The sequence below is a fragment of the Platichthys flesus genome, chromosome 20 (assembly GCF_949316205.1).
Source record: "Platichthys flesus chromosome 20, fPlaFle2.1, whole genome shotgun sequence".
Taxonomy (NCBI): Eukaryota; Metazoa; Chordata; class Actinopteri; order Pleuronectiformes; family Pleuronectidae; genus Platichthys; species Platichthys flesus.
The window spans coordinates 627,074-652,629 of record NC_084964.1 but is presented as its reverse complement, the minus strand read 5'-3'; the positions used below and the strand labels follow the sequence as shown (position 1 = coordinate 652,629).

The 25,556-nt window shown below is 40.2% G+C and overlaps 1 protein-coding gene across 1 annotated transcript in view; it reads right to left on the bottom strand.

The window, feature by feature from the left end:
• Window positions 1-1,006: 1,006 nt before the first annotated feature.
• Window positions 1,007-25,556, bottom strand: part of llgl2 (LLGL scribble cell polarity complex component 2) — a 69,225-nt gene continuing 44,675 nt past the window's right edge. Inside the window, exons 14-27 of the mRNA XM_062413934.1 lie at window positions 15,822-15,926; window positions 12,363-12,458; window positions 11,960-12,156; window positions 9,118-9,265; window positions 8,880-9,027; window positions 8,675-8,791; window positions 8,400-8,566; window positions 5,962-6,226; window positions 4,943-5,093; window positions 4,831-4,859; window positions 4,583-4,630; window positions 3,775-3,817; window positions 2,861-2,922; window positions 1,007-2,767 (exon numbers count right to left, since the gene is read on the bottom strand). Of these exons, the coding sequence (XP_062269918.1) occupies window positions 2,883-2,922; window positions 3,775-3,817; window positions 4,583-4,630; window positions 4,831-4,859; window positions 4,943-5,093; window positions 5,962-6,226; window positions 8,400-8,566; window positions 8,675-8,791; window positions 8,880-9,027; window positions 9,118-9,265; window positions 11,960-12,156; window positions 12,363-12,458; window positions 15,822-15,926 (1,554 nt within the window). The 3' untranslated portion in view covers window positions 1,007-2,767; window positions 2,861-2,882. The remainder of the gene's footprint in view (window positions 2,768-2,860; window positions 2,923-3,774; window positions 3,818-4,582; window positions 4,631-4,830; window positions 4,860-4,942; window positions 5,094-5,961; window positions 6,227-8,399; window positions 8,567-8,674; window positions 8,792-8,879; window positions 9,028-9,117; window positions 9,266-11,959; window positions 12,157-12,362; window positions 12,459-15,821; window positions 15,927-25,556) is intronic.

Genomic DNA, 25,556 nt, shown 5'->3' with positions numbered 1-25,556 from the left:
AATCCCATCCAAAATTCTAGGGGTGCGGCCCTCCAGCCCCCAAACGTTGGACCTCAATATTGCTTAAATCTTGGATACGGTCCTGACTGTGAGAGAAAGCCTAATTCTTATTGGATGAGAGACAGCTGTTTTCCTCAAGTTAGAGTGAGAACTGGGAAAAAAGGTGAGCTAATACACAGGAGCTAGTGAGAGTGTGATAACCAGCGCATCACTCAGCCAGGTTTGATATTTTGGCATCGGTGACAGCCTACAGTAACCTGTGTACTCTTATCATAAACCTGCAAGCAAGTTTTTTTCTTTCTCAATACATGTTACTGACTTGACTTCTTCCCCAGAGTCCTTTTGCTTTATCATATCAGTTCCAGGATTTCACCCAGGCCAACATCGTGAATCTTGTTCATGGATCAGCCGCTGATTGTGGATTAGGTCTACAACGTGATTTGTTTAGATGTAAAGTTGACCTACCAACATATATACTATTATCTCTGACCATACCTCTGAGTTTTTTGTCTTACCATTCACAGTTTGGGGTTTCTCTATAATTTTGTAAGTTCTCTCATGGCATTTCATATCATGCATATGACAACTCTCCTTGAATGTTACCCTCCAAGAGAGCTGCCACTATCAGCTGGCCCAGCCTCAGCCAGGTCCTTGAAGAGCTCTTTCCCAGTACATGATCCCAGAGCAACAGCAGTTGCTCTGGAAAATTAACAGGCAATGGGTCGTCAAACTCTGTAATGAATGTTCAAAAACTCTTCGATGAGCATGTGTACCGAGTAACTTCCCCTTTGTTTGCCTCACCAGAGGTTATGTAGCTTCTGCAGTTGACACAGACTATACTATAGTGGGGCTTATATTAGTGGAGTACAATGAGATTTTTAAAGTGCATATTTATTCACTGTCATTGACTTCCTCATAGCACAACAGAGATAAATGATATGGAAAAAATATCAGATTGTAATTACAAAGTTGTGAGTGTACTGAGAGAATAAAAACAGACACGGCATTTGAAAATAACATAATTATTAACATGAAAATGTAGTGGGAAGTTACACATTAAAATTATTCTCAATCAGTTCACTACAAAAATATATTCTTGGTTAATGCGAACATTCTCAGCATTCTGAAACATTGCAGCAAAAATATTTCTATCCAAAAAATTAAAAAACTGTTAACTCTGCTGCAAAGATACACATGGCACATATATACTGTATTTATCTTTTTCAAATCACTACAATAGCTTACAATTTCATTCCTGAATTAGATTTATTTGTGACATAAAAATGGTTTATATAAAAATAATTAAAATCCATCCCCAAAAAAATAGTACCCCAGAATAGTACAGCAGTTAGAGCTCTGCATTAGTGGCAAAGTACCTACGGCCATTAGTTATTTTATTGTGGAATAAAAGTGGATTTGAGGATGGAGTGCTCTATTAATATTAATCGGTGGTGCAATATATAATGATGTGACAAATTAAGAGAATGAGGAATTAAAAATATAAAGCAAGTAACAGTGTGGTTGAACACACAAAAAACTACTTTTGTATGTTGTTTTTATCCCTTCTGAGGCGTCATTAAAAACATCCTCCCTTGAGTATGTGAGAAGTATAGAAGCTAATTTAGGAAAAAAAAAAATTAAATACTCACTTTGTGGAAGTTTATTTACGTTCTGACTATTGTTAAAATTATGAGGTATAATGACAAAAAAAATTACTAAGCCACAAATTGGAATTCACAATTAGGAGACACTAGGTAAAAGTCATGACATCTGAGTCAAATCATGAGGCAAGAGTAAAGAAAGAAATGCGGACACAAAAATGTAAATGCCAAATCATGTTATACAAATCAACATATGACAAGTAAAAATATATCCTTTGAGTAATAAAGATGACTCATTACAACACAATGTCAAAACTGAGAACAAAAATCAACTCAATTTTTACAAAAACATCACTCATAAGTATTCTCTGTACTTCAATAAAGTATATTTTAGCATCTTGAAAGCTTAACTTACTAGCTCATGATTTTGGTCATTAGTCAACAGTCCATTTTAACTTGGTGATTCAAAATCATCACTAAGTATTTGCAGAGTATGTTGTTTTTTAATCTAATATATCATAATTGTGACTCACAGTTTAAAATGTTCCTATATTTTAAATTATGCAAAACTTAAAATAAACACAATTCAGCAACAGAAGGTATTTATCTCATTCATTATCATTATAATTTCTCCAGCTATATATCCATGTGGGGAGATAATGGCTGGTGAGATGCATATCAGAGTGGGAAAACCATTTCCACAAGCTTAGTCCACAAGAAAATACTGGTGGCGATATAAGCCTTTCAAAATGATGTAGGGATGATCACTTTAATTCAAACAGCTTCGAAAAGTGGTATATATGGCAGCTGTGAGATGTTGGATTGAAAAGGCCATTGATGATTAATGACACTGGTCACATATCAGAAATGGAGGCGATATCATGAAGCTTTAGGTTAAACAGTTGTGACCGTGCTGCAATGTGTGGTATTTAGGCACAGGTGGTGTCTCTTCCTTTGTTTCTGTCTACAATGACTGTTCGTCTGCGAACAGCTTAATGGTCTTTAGAGCGCACAATTGCGAAGAGCCCTTTAGTGTCTCTCTATGGGCTGAGGTCAATTAAGAATCAGCAGGTAGTCCGGCACTGGGTAGAGGGGTCAGGGGACAGTAGTGGTGGTGGCTACAGGACTGCAGTACGCTTTCGTAATCATCAGCAAGTCAGTTTGCTCTGAGGAGGCACAAAAGAAAAACATAGAAATTACTGTTTGTTGATTCCAAACTGGCAGTGAAACAGAAGTTAGTCATATATGACGCCTCTCACCTTCACTGACAAGTAGCATGCCTCAAGCTACAGCACTCTTAATGTGATTCTCCAGGAATGACCTGAGGTAAACAAAAAAATCGTTTTTACTGATCTTCTTCTACTTCTTCCAGCGTGTTGAGTTGAGTTCTGTTGACAACAACTATGCGTCACATACTGCGTTGCTCTGATTGGATGTAGGTCTATCCAATTGAGTGAAGAGGCATTTTTTTTCCTGGTTCGGTTGAAACACGCCCCATAATCACAGCCCAAAGGAGCGGTATCAGACTCCTATTCTGACTAGAATGAGTATGACAACGTCAGGCTAGTCTTGAAGACCACTCAAAGTGCTTTACAGTACAGTTTTACATTCAAACACACATTCATACAGTGCATCTATTCGCGGCATTTTGTTATTCTATGGGGGGGCCATTCAGGGTTCAGCATCTTGCCCAAGGACACTTCTGCATGCAGATGGGTCAGACTGGAGATTGAACTGCCGACCTTCAGGTTGGAGGACGGCCACTCTACCCCTCAGCCACAGCCGCACCTAGTAGCTAGTGATGAGTGTTTATTAGCTCAAGTGAGAGCAGAGTTGAGGAGGACACAGAAACTCCAGCTCGGTACAAACCAACTGCAGCTTCTGCTCTGATCATGACGCAGCGACGTTGATCACTGAGCAGCTGTGATCAGAGAAACTCTGTATTTCACTGTTCTTCTACAAAGTCACTGACCGGCTGCTTAACATGAACGAGCTCTGATATCACTGCATGTGTCGCTCTGAGCGAGTGAGTGAGGGCGGGTATGGGTACATGGAGCGGGTCATTCTGCGCATTCGTTAAAAATGTCTTGATTGTGACTGCTTATTGAAAGTTGCATGCTGCCGTTAGAAACCAGTTTACCAGAGTAGTAAACAATGAGCAGCTTATACTTACGTCTGGTCTCCTTCCAGTGACTTCTGGATCTCCTGAAGTACTTCTGTTAGAAACCACAACATTACTGTAAATAACCAGTGGACTTAACTCTCATACTTGTAGTAATGTCACAGTTCAAATCATATTAGGATGCAGCTTACAGGTATTGAAGGAAGCTGTACAATTCATGCGATGAGATGATGATAAGCAAACAAATCTGTGTTAAATATCACATTCCCAATTGCCGTTGTGGGTTTGTCTTATGTCAATGGCAGCAGAAACCTGACATACATTAAGAGAGGGGGCCATGCAATAACAAGGCAAAGCAAGGCTGAATGGATCGAATAAGCCATTTCTGATATGCATTGCTGATAAAGTCCGGAGAATCGGATCTGGACATTTCCCGCAGTTTGCTTTTCATTCATGTAAAACGCAGCGGGAGGTTCTCTGCACAAACACGTTCACAACAGCAGCAAATCCTCTTCATTGTGGTGAGGGGTGGTGCAGCCGGCAGAGACTGTTCACTTTTTTTCACTTTGCGTCTTTTGTGTGTTAGAAGCCTGTTAATTCACCGTCAACTGTTCAACAGCAAGGATAGGTATTCTCACATCCGACTTTCCATGGACTCTATTCTAGGGGGCCAGATGGAGAAAGTCTGCAGACAATCTGAAGGCTCGCACTTGGATATTTGCGTACATAGGTACACTTCCTCGGGAGAAAATGCTGAGAGTCTCTGGAGCTCAGCAGATTTAGAGTAACAGAGGGGCCTGCTGTGTATTTCTATTTCATAGATTAAATATGTTCTCTTCTCTGTCTCTAGAGTACTCACTCTCGTCATTCAGCAAAGCATGCTCCATAACACGTCTAGCAGCACTTTCTGGAACAAACAAGCAGCAGGCAAAGGACACATTAATGCAGCCACAAACAAGATGTTTGTGTGTGTAAAAACAGATGGACAGAACATGGGCAATATTTTCTAATAATATCAAACTACATCTTAACATGTAGTACTCTCTTCAATAGCACATGCATGTTTAAGTATGATGCTTATTTTCAGGTCTCTGAATAACATTTTACCTGCATCCTCAGAGTCATGTCTGGCATTTCTAGAAGGAAAGAGGACACAAAACCTCATTAATGCAAGAAAGGATTTTCCACAATAAAACAAATAAACTAAAATGGTTCATACCCATGACTAGATGAAACCTTATCAGGTGGTTGCCTGTGTTGCCTGGGGATGCCTGAATAAAGAGGAACCTCTACAAGACAGCGAGGCTCAACCTGGTTGCGGGTGGAGACCGAAAACCGTTCGAACTCAGATGGAGAGATCAGATAGAAGCCTAAACAGACACAACAGTAGAACGTTTTTGGGACGTGCAATCAAAACAGAGTTGACATTTGTTTATTGAGAAGTAATTTTACTGCCATTTTTGGAACGCTCTAGAACCAGCTGTTCTTTTTGAGTAAACACATATACAGATCTTAAATTTGAATATAAAATATATAATGAAATCCTCTGTATTCTGATTTCTGAGACACATTTGCGACATATTGACAGTGGGCCTTAGCGTGGGCAAAAAAAATGTAAAGAAAAAAATTCCTGGGCCTTTATTTTGAAAGTGATTATTATGACTGGAGTGCTGCTAAGAGGTTCTTGCGAGAACTTGCGTTAGCTGCAGTTACTGGTGCATTAACTAGGAGGAATAGTGGACATTTAGGCTAAAAACATGGTGTAAATGACACCACTTCGAGTTGAAAGTAAACATTGAGCCTTGCGGATAATTGGATGACACCACAGGAGCAGTATGAGGCAACATATTTCTGCTGTTTTTTAATGTTGAAGAAGTGGTTGCTATATACTGGAATTGTATTGGATTTGGCTGCAACGCTGTTTATCCCTGAAACTCCAAGAGTATTTTGTGGATTCAAAAACTTCACATAGTGGTGTGTATATAATGATTCCTTTTTTTTGTGGGGTGAACTATCCCTTTAAGAATGGCTCTGTAACCCCTCACACTACTATCTGGGCCGAACTTTGATACAGACCCGGATCAAGAGAAGAATTTCTTCAGATTCTTAGGGGTAACGAATTAGGGTTAAATTGGCCCAAAGCTGGCTTGAATTTGCAATGATGAAAGCTGTGGGCAAGGAAATGAGTTATATCATAGAGAGTATAAGTACAAATATGTGAGTAGACATGTTTTTCACCTTGGCCATGCTTGGTAAAGACACATGAAGCGATGCCGCTGACATCCTCTCGACGGATACACGGGTACTGAACCTGCAACTTGACTGCAGGCAGTGACACCACATGTATGTCCCCCTGATTGGTCAGTACCACAAGGCCACTCTCACCATAGTCCTCTGATCGACTGCTGCCGAACCAGGCAATGCCCACCCTGCGTACTCTGGAACCATCCATGGCTGTCAGCTTCAGCTTCATTTTAGCACTGACCTTAGGGAGGGTGAAGACCTGAAAACACAGGAACAGAGTCAGCTGACTAACTACCTGTGTGAGACAATCAGACTTCTTAACAAAGGGACAGGGTAAATAAATAAGGGTGAGAAGAACTTACTACAATCCTGTCTGGGGAAAGAACTTAGGACAATTAATGTTGTTTTAAGTTCTCTACCCAATGCTTTGCCCGGGCCACACCTGCTGCGACTGCACAGCTAAATGGCTGCGCCACGGCAGAAAAAACTTTGAAACCTTGAATCTCCAGAAGTTTAGCTCAGCAGAACCACAGCTGGTCCGGCCACTCTAATCTGTTAACATATGCACAGGATGAAAAGCAAACCGTAACACAGTCGTTCTACTGCAGCCTAGGTTCTCCTCTTCTAAATAAAACCATCCGTCTTTTCTGCCCAAAATACTACCAAGAAGAGTGATAGAAACATGGAAATTCACTCGAGGCAGTGTCTCTTGCCACTGGGCTCTCCCATACACAGCCAAAGACGGAATGGTTGCTTTTTAATATACTTTATTATCAACAAACATAAACTTAATTCACACACAAAGCAGACTCGCTTTCCAGTTTCTTCCGGGCATCTCTCAGATAGTCTCTGGGTTCCTCTCCAGTGTCTGAGTCTCTGAGGCGCGCTGAGGCAGCAAAGACGCTGCCTTTTAAGTGTGAGGACCAATCAGCTAACAGCTCTCACCTGCGCGGACTGATCCTCTGTGGTGCAGGTGAGGTTACTCTCCCAGCCCCCTTACCTCCACATAAATACATTTCAGGCCAGGGATTTATCCAGCCTGAAATTTTCTCTCCACCACCACCCAAGTGCTTGCTTATTGTGGTAACTGTTGAGATTCTCTATATTTTATAAGGTCTCAACCATACTTTATAAAGTGCCTTGAAATCATTTAATTTATTATTTGGCGCAATACAAAACCAATTGCATTGGTCTATGGCACCTATTATTAGCCACCTACAATACAGGTATCAATAACCATTCATCTCATGAGAGAGGGTTTGCCATTGTACACATGTACCACTCCGGAAGATTTTCAAAGCCTCTTATATCATATTCACCTCTGCGATAAACTTTCTTTCTTATCCCCAAAAATTTAAAAACACATAAAAGGTTTTTCCCTGATTACTAACATGGTTTCTTGCTGGGAGTGGGTGGTGGTTATGGTCAGTTGCCAAGAGTTTCGGTAATTGCTGTGATTATAAGACAGGAGGTCATACTCCTCTGAGCAGCAGTACTTCTTCAGGGCAGACAGAAGGCTACAGTGACTGCCTATAGGAAAGGTTTGAAACGGACTGATCGGGCTAGGGCTAACTGGTTTGCAGTTTAACTATACTAATAGCAAAGAATTGATAAAAATAGAAAAGCATGGCTCAGAGGTGGAAAACAATGCAGATGTTAACTCTTACATTTAATGCGTTTTCCATCAGTGAAGACAGCTCTTGGAGAGTAAAGAAATTCACTTGAACAGTTTATGGTAGATATGTCAAAGTTAAGGGCTTCAAAAGTACTGTTGGCTTTGTAGCAATAAGTTACAAATGGTTCCTTTAATGATCCACACTATTAAACTTGGTCAGCTAGAGTGGAAAGAGAGTTGTAATAATCACTGTCAGTGTGCTGTCTTTGGGAACATGACATGCCCTCTCTGCATGTGAGTTTTTGGGCAGCAACTGTAAACAAAAATTGACGTCTTGCTGTTTGCACTGTGTTCTGAATTCAGTTTAGCCACTGAGACCCAAAAATACAAGATGATAGTGAATTTATTTGGATTGTTGCATAATTCGAAATGCTATCTTCCTTAGCTTTAAACCTACATTCTCTTCCATCACTGTAGTTCTTTAAAAATAATTTAAACTGTCTCGCGCTACAACTTAATTTGGTTTTGGACGCTCCGTTTGTGAGCATATTGTTTGTTTTATGAGACTTTATATTATAAGGTTTGTTTTTCTTCAGCTATGAGAATATCTGCTTCTAAATCATATAAGACACTATATAGTGCCACTTGAAAAGGGACGTCCATGACTATGGAGGCCAGAGCTTCTAAGGGTTCATTAAAGGGATCTGTTGAAATCAAATATTTACTCCAGAATCGCTTACTCCACTTTTGACTTCATATCACAAGTGTCTGTGAGGTTTAATGCGGTGAAAATAATATGTGTCTGAGTGTTGCTGACCTTAAATTGTTCCTCAGATATGACCAGGAGGTGGTGTGATCCATGCATGTCGGGTGATCGAGCAAGGTCGTGGGCCACCTCTAGGGCCTCAGGGAGAGGAGCACCATGCCCATCCAACACTGCTATGCCAACAACAGGTGCCCGGTGCATCAGTTGGATCTCCTTAGCTGGATTCAAGTATGCAATGACAGATAGGAAAGGGCATTACAAAAACAGGACGGAAATGACCAAACAGTGCACCCTGAAATACACAAACTTCCAGAACTGTTCATTACCTGGCTGTGCTGTGATAGGTTCATCTGCTCTGTGCTCTATAGGAGGAAGGCGGAGCATGTATGCAAACACACAGCCGCCATTTGTCCCTGCCCATAGGGAGGGGGTGTTATGTGAACCTGTGAAGAAATGAGGTAAAGAACGTAGGTTATAGTGAATAAATATAATTTGTATAAACTAAATTCAGTTTTTGAAGGTATAACTCACTGTCTGAGAGAAAGGTATCAGCAAAGTAGAGCGTTCGCACAAGACCGGTGAAAGAGTCATCTGAGGAGCGGGCCTCTATCTTCCTCTGAACAGGAGCCAGCTCCATTTCTGCCAGCTCGGCCTCCAGACGAGCATTGGCATCCTGAAGCTGCTCAGGGGAAGAGAGAGATAGATGTTTCAGAGAAATATAAATGAAAAGGGATGCCAACAGGGTGTGGAAGTCAATCTATAGACCTACCTTTGCAGCATTGTTAACATGATGTTTCCTTAATGAAACTCTGCTCCGTCTAATTCTCCTGAAGGACTGTCTGAGGGATTTCTTTATGCTCTTCACCCTGGACAGAGGACCCTCCATTGCAAGCTGGTCCATAGGGTTTAGGGTGCACCTACAGAGCAGAGGAAAGGACACTTAGTGTATAAAACATTATCTATAAGGGTTATACATGCTTTTGGGGCTGTTGAGTCAATTAACATCTTTGTGGGTGGGTACGGCTGTTTGAAAAATAGGGGCACGAACCAAACAGTAAAAAACAAACACTTGTGAATTACATTTTGAAATGGCAACTGCCACTATGCTTCTCGTGATTCTTGAAATCCAAGGGAAAACTACAAATAATGTGGTGTTGAGGGGAAATACAGATGGATGTATCCCCAGCATGAAACTCAAAACTCTGAATAAGTTAATTTGTTTCATGTCCTCTATTTCAGAAATGCATGGCTTGTTTACCGTGCAGTTAGCCACTTTAAAATGCACCTAATGTAACATCTAAGAGAGCATTGTGTCCAAAGGGAGATTATCCTATATGGCTACATTGTTTAAATTTGATGTTTTGAAAAATGTAACCATTTGGAGCTGGTCTACCTTAAGCCAAGGCCTGCACTTTGAAGCAGGATATCTGGAAATCAAGGTAACTTCAGGCTTAACATGTTACAAAGCCTGTGTACCAGGGTAAATCACCATGGTAGCTTGAGCTGAATGATTAACAACTTAGACTAAAACTACCACTACTACAAATATTCTGCTTTTCAGATGAAGCAGTCCGACATTACTTACAGCGTCTGTTCCTAAAAAATGTTCATACTACTCAGTAATAAACTTAAAGTGCCTGTGTTTATCTATATATATCAATAGGACAACTTTAAATATCAAATGTAATTTTGAATGTTTCCTATCAATTCTAGTTAGGCCAGGGAGGCCAAACCAGCTAACAAGGGACACACAAAAACATCTATGGAGTTTAACTAGTAACAAAGGCAGATGGAGCAGAGTAGAGAATAAATTAGCTCAAAGCCTGTTTGTAGATGGGTACTACAGTCCCTGACAAAAGTCTTGTCACTTATATATGTTGTAGAAACAACAAAAGAAGCTTATAACCTGATTTTTAATTAATCCATCTGTTTTAGAAATGGCTCATATGAAAGCTAAAACCTTCCCAAATTAGGTTTAATATACTAAAATAGATTTGCTTCACTGAAAAAAAATGATAATTTAATGAACATAGAAAGGTCAGATTTTGGGGAGACAAAAGTTTTGTCGCCTACAGAGAGTAATGTGAAAACTGAAAAAATAATTTACTTCAAATACAAAAATATGTTGCATAACATCAGTGAATTAAGTAGTGTTGCTGTGAGATCCATATTTAATATCTTGTATGACATCCACGAGCTTGAAGGACTGCATCCATGCGGTTCGACAATGATTCATACAATTTATTGATGAAGTCATCAGGAATGGCAAAGAAAGCAGTCTTACATGCCTCCCAGACTTCATCAAGATTCTTAAGTTTCGTCTTCCATGCTTCCTCTTTCATTCTACCCCAGACATGCTCAATGATGTTCATTTCTGGTGACTGGGCTGGCCATTCCTGGTGCACCTTGATCTTCTTCGCCTTGAGGAACTTTGATGTAGAGATGGAAGTATGCGATGGAGCACCATCCTGCTGCAAAATTTGACCCCTTTATTGTTGGGAATGTAAGAGGAAGCTAATACTTCTTGATATTTTAGGCTATTGATATTGCCTTCCATCCTGCATATCTCTCGCACATCTCCATACTGGATGTAACCCCAGACCATGATTTTTCCGCCACCAAACCTAACTGTTTTCTGGTTGAATCTCGGATCCATGCAGGCTCCAGTAGGTCTCCTGCAATATTTGCGGCGGCTGTGATGTAATTCAACCGAAGATTCATCTGAGAAATCCACCTTCTGCCACTTTTCCAGCGTCCGTCCTTTTAGCAGGCTGTGGGCCTTGACAAATGCCACACGTTTTTTTAATTGCCTTTTGTTTAGTGCTGGTTTCTGTGAACTGATTCGACCATTGAGGCCATTTCGAGACGGAATTCTACAAACTGTCCTGGTTGACACAGGGACTTGAGGTGACCAGGCCTGGTGGAGCTCTGCTGCAGTGGAAAAGGGGCTGGCCTTGGATTTTCGAGCCAACAAACGGTCCTCCCGAGCAGTTGTCTTGCGGGGTCTGCCGGACCTGGGCTTATCAAAAACATCTCCAGTCTCTTCAAATCTTTTTCTTATCCTTTGTACTTGACGCTGAGACACATTGAAGGTGTCAGCCACCTCAGCAGTGGATCTGGTCTTCAGCCTCTTGATAATCAACGCTTTGGTCTCAGGGTGAATCTTGGGCATGTTGTCAGAGGTCAAGCTGCAGTTGATGTGAAGGTCTGGTGTGCTGGGGTTCTTTTTATACACACCCACTAATTGATTGATCAATTATTGATCACAGGTGAGAGTGTAATCTATGATTGGGTCCATCATATCACAAGGCGACAAGATTTTTGTCTTTGCAAAGGCTGACTCAGTGGGCTTTACCAAGCTGTGAACGCTAGAATGCTTTTCAGCAGTTTCGTTTGGCACCAGAACATTATTTCAAAAGCTGTTGGGATTAAAATAAGCCATTTCTTGTAAAAAAAAATTATTACAAATATATGCACTTAAGGTCAACTTGTACCCAGGCGACAAGACTTTTGTCAGGGACTGTAATTAAAGCAGAAGATTTCTGAAGAGTGCAAACTTGGTAAATTTGTAAGTGTAAGTACAGAGCTTTAATTTCTTTGTGTCTTCTGACCTGATGAAGACGTTGTTCTTCTGTTGGTAATCATACAGGCCAAAACCATGGCTTGTGCCAAAAGCTACCAGCTTCCACTCTGTGTGCAGGACCAGGGCTGTGACCACAGCAGGAGGCTGGCACTGGACCAGAGCAAAGGGCTGAAAGCCTGGCGGAAACAGTACTGGGTCTTCTCGCACATCCAGTCGAGTGTGACCCTTATCAACAATAGAAGCACCAATCATACAGTATTAGTCATGGGACTAGAATTGGATGGTAACATATACAACAAGGACACAAGGGATGCAAAAGGAGAGTAATTTAACAGTACTGTAGGATATTGCAGCTTTGAGGAAATAAGTGTTATAATTGCTAACAGATGAGTAATGTTTTTTGTTTTTGCAGTTGCCAACACAACACTTACCTTCCAGCGGAAGCCCTCTTGGCCCAGCAATAGGTCCACAACTTTTGCCTCTACAATCTGCTCCGCTGCCTCGTCATTCAATTCCAGCACCAGGATCTGCAAAGGCAAACCCAGGAAGAAGTAGATTACAAGTAAATAAGCAGAACAAAAAATTTGTGAAAACTGGTTTGAAATTGGGAGTGAGTTGTAGCTTAGATTCTGAAAGAACATTCTGAAAAAAACATTATTAGTCCATTGTTCAAATAAATATTAATTAAGGGGAGAGCGTGGCCTAGGGGATAGAGCGGGTGCTCTGCAACAAGAAGGTTGCTGGTTCGAATCCCACTCTTTCCCATCTGCATGCCTAAGTGTCCTTGTCAAGATACTGAACCCCTAAATGGCCCCTCCTAAATGTTGAGTGTTCTAAAAATGTAAGTCGCTTAGGACAAAAGAGTCAGCTAAATGACATGTAATGTAAAAGTCTGCCAGGAAAGTAAAAGTAGTGATCCATATGGTCTTGTTTCCTATTCTTGCTCCATGAGTTATTCCCTATTCCGCATAACTGATTGTAAAAAATGGACTACAAGTCACCACTTTTACCCGTTGTACAGAAATTAAGATAAAATTTCAAGGATATGGTGCCGCCATATTGCCTTTTTGACATCATATGGAACTACAGTCTTGATAGGAGTGATTGTGTTGTGCAGCCATGTTATCTGGGTCTCGTTGATACACTCATTCAACCAATCAATTGTCAGTCTGGGGCTGCTCGATTATGGAAAAAAATCATGATCACGATTATTTTGGACAATATCAAAATCACGATTATTCAAACGATTATTATGTGCCCTTATTCTGAAGTCTATGCGTTATTCTTTAAATTACTGTAACCTGAAGTGTCCCTTACTTTCGGTTCAAAATGTTTCGGGTAGGTCCATTTGTGGATGTATTGGAGTGGATGGGCAATTAAGTAATCCATTGAAGGTTGTCCTCTAGTGTTTTGAGAAGTAAGTTGAAGTTACTTTGTCAATGCGTTTCAGAATCTACTGAAAGTATGGCTCTCTGTGAATTTGCAATGGATGTATAATGGATTAAGTTGAATAATCTGCTTCGGTTGTTAGATGAGTGTTTACCTTTAATGAAGCTCGAGTGAATGATAGATGGTATTGCTCTATCAGTTTTTTTGTCATTTGATTAAGTTGGCTAGGTATTTTTCCTGATTTGTATTCCAAAATTGTTAGTCTTTGTATCATGAATTGAATTCTCAAATTCATACATTAATTTAGTCGTAGATTGTATTTCTGTAAATGTTGTTGGTTTTGTGCTGAGGGGTTTTGTGTAAGGAGTACGATGGTGATATTTCTGGTGAATAATTTATTTCGAGGAAAGAAGCCCACTCTCTTTTAATGAAACTGTCAATATCTTTGTCTTTAAGTTAGGAGGTATTAAATAGCCATCTGTTGGGTGGTTTGTGGGAATGGTTAATATCCCAGGTTGTTTATTAAAATTGCAACCCCTATTTGTCTAGAAATGCTGCAGAGAATATGTGATTGAATTGTGGTTGTCTAAACTGTTTTGAATTAACAACAATTATAAAACCCATAGCAAGGGCCACATCCTTGATTGATTTGGTCTGCTGTTCCGGTGTCACACCATACAACATCAACTCTGCTGAACAACCCATCTCAGACCATAAAGCCGTGCTATAAAAAAAACAACCTGCTGCTAACTAAATCAAAAGGTACACCATATCATATCATACCGCAACATCAGAAATGTAAACTGTGGAGATCTCACCAGTTTAAAAACCTTGTACCCAGTACCTGCCATCACTTTCTCACTCCTGTATCTCTTGGACTTTTACAATGACAGTGTATCCACAGAAATCTCTGAAAACACAAGTTGTCTCTTTTTCCCCATACGGCTCCCTGGTACACTTCTGAACTATGTCAGCTCAAGTTGCAGGCAGGTGCCATGAGAGGCTCTTTACTGGTCTACCGAGGTTGCTAGTTGTGCTGTAATGGTGTATGTGCACTAGAGCTCAGTGTCCAGGAGGAGCTTTTATTTGTCATTTTCTATAAGGGTTCACCACAGCAGATAAAAAAGTCATCGTTTGATTGATATAATTCTTATAATTCTAGAGATTGGGTCTGCTGTGTTGAATATGCACTGATGGTGCAATGGCAATGACGGTTCTCACAGTGATCTGTTGAAACAGGTTAAAACAGTTGGACCTGAATCTGTTTGGAACCACTGTATCATCCATCATCAGGCCTTGGTAACCAATAAGATGCCTAAAGAGTTGCACACATGAGGCCGGAAAAGTTGTGGAACCAATTATATCACATGCTTTGAATGTCTGTTTCTTTTACATCCTCTGCAATGAGTTAGGGACACACTTCCATGGCTGCTTCTGCACTTCAAGATCCAATGGCAGTCCCGGGGCTAGTTCCTCACCTGATTGTGTGATTTCAGTAGGGAAGTACTAATACTACTACTACTAATGTACTCCTCTTCAGATCACCATTTGTGAAGCACATGGAGGACAAGAACTGGGTTGCAATGTTGGAATATCATATCTTTAACAGAATAAGCACACTGAGTACCATGTCATTTTGGCACACAACTGGTACATTTTAGATCTTGTGTTGAATGAGGCTCAGTGGTAATATCCGCAGCCTTGGAAGACCTTGTGGGGAGAATTACCTTGTAAATTAGCTTGTTTTGAGTCGAATATAAATGTTGGGGCTTCTGAACACATGAGCAGTATGTGGTGTTTTTCTGTTATTTTATTACATCTGAAGTCTCAGTTGCCAGTTACTTTAATTGTATTGAATTCAGCTGCTAAAAAGTTTACTTCTGAGACTCCAAAAGTGTTTTGTGGACTCAAACACTTCACCCAACCCTCCATCGGCATAATGGTGAGTAGATAATGAGTAAATATAAACATTTTTGTGAACTATGCCTTTAATGTGTAAAGCAATCACATGTCAGCTGAGTAGTTCCTGAATGCACACATAGGGGAAATATGTATAAACAAATTAGCAGCCGCTTAGAGGTTATAAATGTCAGTTTTGAAAACATTTCGCTTAATTGCCCAGCCTTAGTTGAGAGTGAGACAAGTGACAATGTATCCCACCAGTATAGTGTAGTTTTGGCCATGTGATTGACCTCTCATGATTTTGTTAACAACCTGAGCCTGATGTCGGACTCTTCAGGAAATTTCGTATTTATCAATTGAACTTCAGGAGAGGGACATACACATTATATCTAATGTTTACAGAGGAGCAAGAGAGTTAAAGGCAAAGGCAAAACAGTTTAGCAGCAGAGCCAGAGGGCTGTTGTAAAAAAAAAAATTCAAAGGTGACAATTTTGCTGGAAAACCAGGGGATGAGAGGCTCACACAGAAGGACATTTTTCTTAATTTAGAAAGAAATGGATGTACTTGAATATTGACAGATCTTAAAAGAGTAATTTCACCTGTCCAGCAGTACCAGCCACAGTCAGATAACCACTGTATTTACAAAGATGGATCTTCTGAATGCCGAGCCTCGGGTCGTCACTGTAGGGATCAAAACACCCAACCTGGAAAACAAACAATAAAAATGATTGAGCCATAATTAAGCATTGAACTTTCATACAGTTGATGTGACAAAGACTGATGAAAACTAGCATTTTTTTTCAGATTCTTATAAACAACTTCCTATTTCCCGCAAAGTGACAACTTATCAAAAGTGCAAGATATTCCCTCAAGATGGTCTTCAAATATCACATTTAACAAAAAATTAAATCAAGTATCAAGCCACAATGACCTTGACCAAAATCTTATCACTTCATCCTTGAGTCCCAGTTAATGTTTGTACCAATTTGAACAAATTCCAGAAGGGCTTAGGCTGTTGCCTGTGCAGAGGCATACAAATAGAATGATTAATGGAGGCTATGTCCTTTTAGTCCCAATTCGAAGTCCATGAACAGTGGATCCTAAATATCCCACAATGAAAATAATGTTGTCAAGGTGCTGATAATAATTAGTGCATATTTCATGTGTTGTTATAAAATCTAATTAGGAATTAAGAATGGAAATTCACTTTGTTACACACAAAACAGGATTAAATCATTTAATAAGAGGATAACTACAAATGTAAACTATTACAAAAATCAGGCACATTGTCTCAAAAAGATGCAGAATAGTTAGTCCGTGCCTTTTTTACCTCCAGACGGGACTATTTAAATTCCTTCTTATAAGGCTGCACCATTTAGTCTTTCAAAACTCTGCAGCTTGTCCAAAATCTTCAGCACGTTGTGAAGGCACTAATGTGAAACTATTTTAGATGTATTTATTTTGTATTATGGTGCTAGCCATGAATTTAACTGACAGTTATTTTAGTACTCACACAATGAAAACATTGACTCAAAGGATGTAATTGCGTAATTGTAAACCAAATGGTTCAAACAACCTTAAAATAAATGCTTGAACAAACCAAAACACCTCCACTTGTTTTTTCAATTGTTTAGAAATGTATTAACACAAAAACAAAGACACTTTCAACCTTCCAAATAAAGCAATTTTCCCTTGGTTGGTGTTGAACCCCCATAGTTGCCCCTGGTTCAATCCGACCAATGGCCCTGTGCTGCATGTCTTCCCCAACTCTCGGTCTTTCCCTTTTCACAGCTTGCTCACTATCCTCTCCACAAATAAAAAGGCCAAAAAATAAGGAGGAGGAGCGAAAAATACTTGATAACCAGCATTAACAGTCACACGTCCAGCGAACTGCACATCATGAGGGGTGAGAGGGTGAGAGCGTGGCCTAGGGGATAGAGCGGGTGCTCTGCAACAAGAAGGTTGCCGGTTCGAATCTCACTCTATCCCATCTGCATGCCTAAGTGTCCTTGGCAAGATACTGAACCCCTAGATGGCCCCTCATAAAATGATGAGTGTTCTAAAAAATGTAAGTCGCTTTGGATAAAAGCGTCAGCTAAATGACATGTAATGTAATGTAATGTAATGTAATGTAATTCACGTCCAGATTAATCCTTCTGGTTATCGTCCGTCACCAGTAAAGAATTGAGTTGGACAAGGGACGAAACAACCTTGACTTTCTCACTGTATTACTTGCAGTCTGTTTCACAGGCACATCCTAGGTTCACCAACTCCTGAGAGTGTTTGAAGGAAGAAGCCACGTAATGCTGCACGACTTCCTTAAACAGATATTGCACCTTACGTGTACTGACCAGAACAAGGATAAGAGTTTATATCCCGCATTAGCTTCACTACCCTGGCCTCCTGTTAAATGTACAATATAATTTCAAAAATGTTCTTCTCAACTACATATCGCTTAGAGATATGGCACCATCATGCCTTTAAGAGCTCAAAGTAACCCCCTTCTCTGAATTATTTATCTGAATTATCATACTCTTAGTTGGTTCTAAACACAGATAAAGAATATTATAGTGGGTGGGTAACTTCTACATTTATGTATATCACCTGACATATGTCATAGAAACTGACAATTTAATATTCCTGCAAAAGCATCTTCTATCTGAACTTCTGAAATTACATTTTAAATTACAATTATCATTTCCATTATCGGAAAGATAACTTACAAGAAAGCCCTCAAAAAAAAAAGAAGCCGTTTTAGTGTACTACTGACCAAAATCAAACTTCCCATTTATTTCTAAAATCCTCAAAAAGCAGTTGTTAACTAGATGTCATTACTTACATGAGAATGATGCATTTGAAGATGTGCAGTCAGATATATAATTCATCAACAGCACAGAAATAGTTACCTGTTGTTAAACTGTTAAGTTACCGATGACCTTTTGAAGACAGACTTTGACTAGGAGTTTCAATACTCATCCCGCTGGATCTTAATGGTGCATTTGAAACCATTGTTCAAAAGATTATGTTACAGACACTGTAACAACAGGTTGTATAGTCAGCCTCCTCTAGCAGAGAGATCTTAGCCATTGGCAGGTCCAAGACGCTGCTCTATATTTTGTCCTCTTTTACATTACATTACAGACAAAGCAATCTACATTAAGTGCATTCAACCATTAGAACAGTGAAAAGCACTTTAGAGTGCTATGAGTGGTATGTGTAGGTGCAGTACTTTAAAAACAAATATTTAACACCAGATTTGATGATGGTTATTAGACCATCATCTTCTTAACCGGTGTCTATCTGGAAGGTTTGTAGAACTATTCCCATAAAAATGAACAGCATTAGGCTATATAAAGTCATATTAAGTCATCTAAGATAGATTCCAATATGTTAAAAGATAAGTTAAAAGGTAAAAAGGTAAATATAGCTGATTTCAGACATGCTGTATGTTGCAACAAAAACGTCGGAGTGAAGCATATGACTATTTGTGGAGTTTCTCTGGCCAGCCCCCTAGTAGAAACTCAGTAGAATGTCCATGCCTCTTCATGCTGCTACAACTATATCTGAATGCTCTATAGATATATGTTTTGTAAACGCATCTGAGCGGAAAATCTCCTTCTGTGTTGTTAATTTGTTAAGGCAAACTCCGGCAAAAGGTGCCAATGAAGCAGACATCCTCCGTAGTTCATGTCATGTATAATTAGTAATACAGTTTCACAAAGTTTGTTCTAGGACAGATACTCTTCACTATTTACAGTGCTGTGAAAAAGTATTTGCCCCCTTCCTGTTTTCTTATTTTTTGGCATATTTGTCACACTTAATGGTTACAGATCATCAAACAAATTGTAATATTAGACAAAGATAACCAAAGTTAATACAAAATGCAGTTTTTAAATGAAAGTTTCATTTATTAAGGGAAAAAAGCTATCCAAACCTACCTGGCCCTATGTGAAAAAGTAATTGCCCTTCCATGATAAATCATGAATGAACTGTGATTAACCACATTTTTGGAAAACTGAATTCAATTTCACTAGCCACACCCAAGCCTGATACTGCTAGATCTGTTAAATAATTAAATCCCTTTAATAGACCCTGTCTGACAAAGGGAAGTAGGCTAAAATATCTAAAAAAGCAACACATCATGCCTCGGTCTAAAGAAATTCAAAAACAGATGAGAAACAAAATAATTGACATATATCAGTCGGGAAAGGGTTACGAAGCCATCTCTCCGGCTTTGGGGCTTCAGTGAACCACGGTGAGAGCCATTATCCAGATATGGAGAAGACTTGGAACAGTGGTGAACCTTCCCAGGAGGGGCCGGCCTACAAAAATAACTCCAAGAGCACATCGACGACTCATCCAAGAGGTCATAAAAGACCAGAGAACAACATCTAAGGAACTGCAGACCTCGCTTGCCTCAGTTAAGGTCAGTGTTCATGATTCAGCGATAAGAAAGAGACTGGGCAAAAATGGCATCCATGGGAGAGTTCCAAGGCGAAAGTCACTGCTGACCAAAAAGAACACTAAGGCTCGTCTCACATTTGCCAAAAAACATCTTGATGATCCCCAAGACTTTTTGACAAATATTCTGTGGACTGACAAAACAAAAGTTGAACTTTTTGGAAGGTGTGGGTCCCGTTGCATCTGGCGTAAAACTAACACAGCATTTCAGAAAAACAACATCATACCAACAGTCAAACATGGTGGTGGTAGTGTGATGATCTGGGGCTGGTTTGCAGCTTCAGGACCTGGACAACTTGCCATAATTGATGGAACCATGAATTCTGCTCTCTACCTGAAAATCCTGAAGGAGAATGTCCGGCCATCAGTTTGTGAACTCAAGCTCAAGCGCACTTGAGTTATGCAGCAGGACAATGATCTGAAACACACCAGAATGTCCACCTCTGAATGGCTCAAAAAACCCAAAATTAAGGTTTTGGAGTGGCCTAGTCAAAGTCGGGACTTAAATCCGATTGAGATGTTTTGGAATGACCTCAAACAAGCCGTTCATGCTCGAAAACCATCTAATGTGGCTGAATTAAACAATTCTGCAAAGAAGAGTGGGCCAATATTCCTCCACAGTGATGTGAAAGACTCATTTCCAGTTATCGCAAATGTTTGATTGCAGTTGTTTTGCCGCAAAGGGTGGCACAACCAGTTATTAGGTTTAGGGGGCAATTACTTTTTCACATAGGGCCAAGTAGGTTTGGATAGCGTTTTTCCCTTAATAAATAAAATCATCATTTAAAAACTGCATCTTTCAGTTACTTGGGTTATCTTTGCGTAATATTAGAATTAGTTGATGATCTGAATCATTTAAGTGTGACAAATATGCAAAAAAATCAGGAAGGGGGCAAATACTTTTTCACAGCCCTGCATATGCTTACTTTAGACATTATCAGAACGCACCATATACATTAACATTGTTATGCCGATGACATCAGCTGTAATTATCATTGAAGCCAGATGAAACTGATCAGGTACTTAACTTCAGGAATGTCTTTTGCCAAAACTATCTTCCGACGAGGTGCATTCAGGGACTGTCGGGAACGCTAACGTCCGCTAGCTTAGCCACGTCTAGTGGACTTTTAGACTTGAAAACAGTCTAATTGACTCCTAAAACAGCTTGCTAAACAGAACTTTGTCACTGGCATCAGTTTTTTTCAGTGCCAATCATGTGAATATGGAGCATAGAAATTGTTGAGTCATAATTTACGCGGTACCTACGTTCTTGAAGGCAACATGTTTGATCAAGGTCCTCAGCCTTCTTTATTATGGTGTCACTCAAGATGACATGACTCTCTCAGTCTGAAACTGAAAAAATACGATCTGAAAGTGAAAAAAAGATTTAAAACCCCCAAACTAAGATTTGAAGTATCGCATCTGAAAATATCAAATGTGCAACTGAAAACTATAAGGAAAAAGGGAAAAATGTCATAAATATTTTATCCAAAACTATTCCAGAATTGAATGCAAACTATATTTCACTTGGAGAAGTGAAGAGTAGAGAGGTCCTGTGGGGCAGCTTGCTGTCAAGGACAACATCAAGCTCTGCAATCTAACCTGATGAGAAGCTTAGTGAGGTAAAGCGTTGGAAAATGTACAAACCAACTTTGGGGATTTATGTCCCATCTGATGACGATGAAGACTGCAGAGAACACGTCCTGAAGACGGAGCTGCTGATTGAACAATAGTTCCAAGTTTTCCAATGCTGAGCAATGCTGAGCTGTGCTGAGCTGTGCAGGTGGTACTGTGTAATGCAGAATCAAACATTGAGGAAATCAGTTCTGCACGTAGTAGTTGCAGGATTTTTGGAGATGAGAAGATCAGTGGCTACGGCAAGACCACTTCTAGCTGGACTACCACTACACCAGGCCGGGCTCCCACCACCAACAGCTGGGCCTCCACCAATGCTAGCTGGGCCTCCACAAATGCTAGCCTGGCCTCCACCACAGCGAGCTGGGCTACCACCACTGCTAGCTTGGCCTCCACCAATGCTAGCTGGGCCTCCACCAATGCTAGCTGGGCCACCACCACTGCTAGTTTGGCCTCCACTACAGCTAGCTTGGCCTCCACCACTGCTAGCCGGGCTTCCACCACTGCTAGCTTGGCCTCCACCACTGCTAGCTGGTCTACCACCACTGCTAGCTGGGCTACCACCACATCAGGCCAGGCTCCTACCACCACCAGCTGGGCCTCCACCACTGCTAGCTGGGCCTCCTCCACCACTGCTAGCTGGGCCTCCTCCACCACTGCTAGCTGGGCCTCCTCCACCACTGCTAGCTGGGCTACCACCACTGCTAGCTGGGCCTCCACCACTGCTAGCTGGGCTACCAGCACTGCTAGCTGGGCTACCACCACACCAGGCCGGGCTCCCACCACCACCAGCTGGGCCTCCACCACTGCTAGCTGGGCCTCCACCACTGCCAGCTGGGCCTTCACCACTGCTAGCTGGGCCTCCACCACAGCTAGCTGGGCCTCCACCATTGCTAGCTGGGCCTCCACCATTGCTAGCTGGGCTACCACCACACCAGGCCAGGCTCCCACCACCACCAGCTGGGCCTCCACCATTGCCAGCTGAGCTACACCAGGCCAGACTCTCACCACAACAGGTTGGGCTCCCACCACAGCAAGCTGGGCTTCTACTACACCAGGCCAGGTCCCTACCAGTGCCTGCTGGGTCTCCACCAGCTGGGCTTCCATCATACCAGGCCAGGCTTTCTCCACCTCTAACTGAGTTCTCACCACAATATGGGACATGGGAAATCACACTTCTTGGTGATTTTAATATCAACTGGGACATCAAGTCAGATAGGAAAAAAATTAAGCAGCTTACAGACAAGTACAATTTGACGCAAATTATAAAAGGGCCAACAAGGATAACAAATACGTCACATACAACAATTGATCTAATATTTACTAATAAACCTGAAAGAATTTCTAAGACTTTTAATCTTTTATCTGGCTTATCAGATCACAATTTTATCCTGTATTTGAGGAAAATTAAGAGGACGCACCTAATGGCATCCACTAGAGGTCAACAATACTATTTCATACCCAAAAGCCAGCAACAATTCCTGAATGAGGAAATCCAAAATGTAGATTGGTCTAATATTTTAGAAAATAATGACATCGAGGCCAGCTCAGATAGTTTCATTAAAAAATTAAATGACATTGTAACGCATTTTACAAAAAAAGGTTATTCCAAGCAACGTAAAAATGATCTGCCCTGGTTGAACAATGAAATTATTAAATTAATGAAAAGTAGAGATAACGCTTTAAAGCAATCTCTAAGAACAAGAACTGCAAGTGACAGACACATTTTTACATCACTACGAAACAAAGTTCTGAGGATGACTCGCAAATTGAAAGCCGAGTTCTACATTGAGACGATAAAAGGGGCAAATGGTAATGGTAAGCTAATATGGAAAAATTTAAATCAATTATTGAGACGGGACAAGTCTAACTATCTAAGTGAACTACAGCTCCAGGTAAATGATAAGCTAACTAACAATCTAGACATCATTGTAAATAATCTCAACAGATTTTTCATTAGCTCAGTTGAGGAACTGACAAAGCACTTTAACTGCTCGCAGAATCCTCACAATCCTGTCGATGCAAGTAAACCAATGTTTAGCATTGAAGAAATATCTGTCCTGGAGGTAATACAAATAATCTCATCCCTAAAAAGTTCAAAGGCCAGAGATACATTTGGTCTTACTAGTGACTTTTTGAAAACCCATAAAGAGGCTGTTGCTGACCCAATTGCACATCTTGTAAATCTATCCATAAAACAAGGAGCGGTACCATCAACATGGAAGATTGCTAGGGTCGCCCCAGTCTTTAAGGCTGGGGACAAAACAAAATCTGAGAACTATCGACCAATAAGTATCTTGCCCATAATTTCCAAAGTAGCAGAGAAATGGGTTACCAGAAAATTGACGGAACACTTAAATAATGGCTATGCCACTCTTCATCCAATGCAGTTTGGATTTAGGAAACTTCACTCAACAGAGACTGCTACTTGCTATTTCCTGGAAAACTTAAAAAGCCTGCTGGATAAAGGCGGCTTTGTAGCTGCGGTATTTCTAGATTTAAAGCGTGCTTTCGACACCATCAATCATGACTTGCTTATTGCCAAATTAACCCATTTTAACTTCTCAAACAGCGCCCTCTGTTGGATGAAATCATACCTGTCAGACAGGAAACAGGCAGTTCAAATTGGTGATTCATTATCTTCTTATCTAACTTGTTCTGCTGGAGTACCACAGGGCTCAATATTGGGCCCTGTTTTATTCAGCCTGTATGTCAATAACTTACCAGATGTCTGTAGAAATATTAAAATGCAACTATACGCTGACGATACTGTATTATACTGTCATGCCAGCTCAATGAAAGACGCTGCTGCAGTACTCTCAGGAGCCATGGTGCCAGTGTCCCACTGGCTCCAAAACTGTTGTCTACATCTGAATACAAAGAAAACTGTCTGTATGTTGTTCTCCCGACAGTCAACTGCGGGACAGCAACCATCAGTCATGGTTGGTGGTGAGAGACTTGAGGTGGTTGAATATTTTAAGTACCTCGGGGTCATCTTCGATTCTAACCTTAATTTTAAGCAGCATGTTAAGAAAGTTAAAAACACAATTAAATTTAATTTATCAAATTTCAAGTATATAAGACCTTTCCTGACTATGGAGACAGCAAAGACTTATATGCATGCAATGATATTTACTCACATCTCGTACTGTTACACAACATGGTCACATACATCTGAGAGCACTTTAAAACCAATCAAATCTTTATTCAAGAGAACTCTTAAAACACTAGACAAAAAACCTATATACTACCATTATTGTAAAATTTCAAATAAACACAAAATCATGGACTTCGATAGTTTTCAGCTGTTTTTGGATGTCTGTCTAATCTTTAGGGTTCTGAACGGTCTAGCCCCTCCACCATTACAGAATTTTATAAAGAAGAAATCCCCTACAATAAATACACGAGCACTGACTAGAGGTGACTGCGAAATACAACGCCGCAAGACCAAATTTGGTCAAATGGTGGTGTCCATCAGAGGAACACAGTCCTGGACTATATTACCAACACATGTTAGAGACTGTGCCACTTACACCACCTTTAGAAAAAACCTTAAACAGTGGTTAGTAGCAAGCCAGACCTGCCCTCATATGTAACCTTTGGTCATTCTAATTTTTTAACATGGACTCTTGATATGGGGACTTATTTTGTGTGTAAAAGTGTTTTTTTTTAAATCTATTTTGTATACTGGTATGTTGTTTTTATGTTCTTGACTTGCCTTAGGACAACGGATGCAAATTAGCAATTAAGCTAACTCCGGCATATTTATATTGATGCTCTGGCTGACATATTGATTAATGTGCACTGTCCTAATCAAATAAATAAATAATAATAATAATAATAAATAACCCAAAAAAACTTTTGAATACTGTTGTAATTTTCAAATTTGAAGATCAAAACCTGAACTTTTAGTTTAATTTCTTTTCAAATTATGAAAACTATTGGCCTGGATATGGCTCCATATTAGCTTGATCCCCTGGCTATACTGTCACAAACCTTAAATTGAAGGTTAGACTTAAAATGTCCAAAGTGAGCCCTGAACCATTTGTTAGTTATGCTGCTATAATAATGAGATAACATAACAAACATGACTTTGTTTTAGTTGTGTGGAACATGTCGACAGACAAAACCATTTGTAACATACAATTCCCATATGTCTGTCAAACAGGTTGTCAGCAAGCCTAGAAAAACAAAGTCTACCCAAGATCTGTGCTCTTTACAGTCCCTCGTGTTTAGAA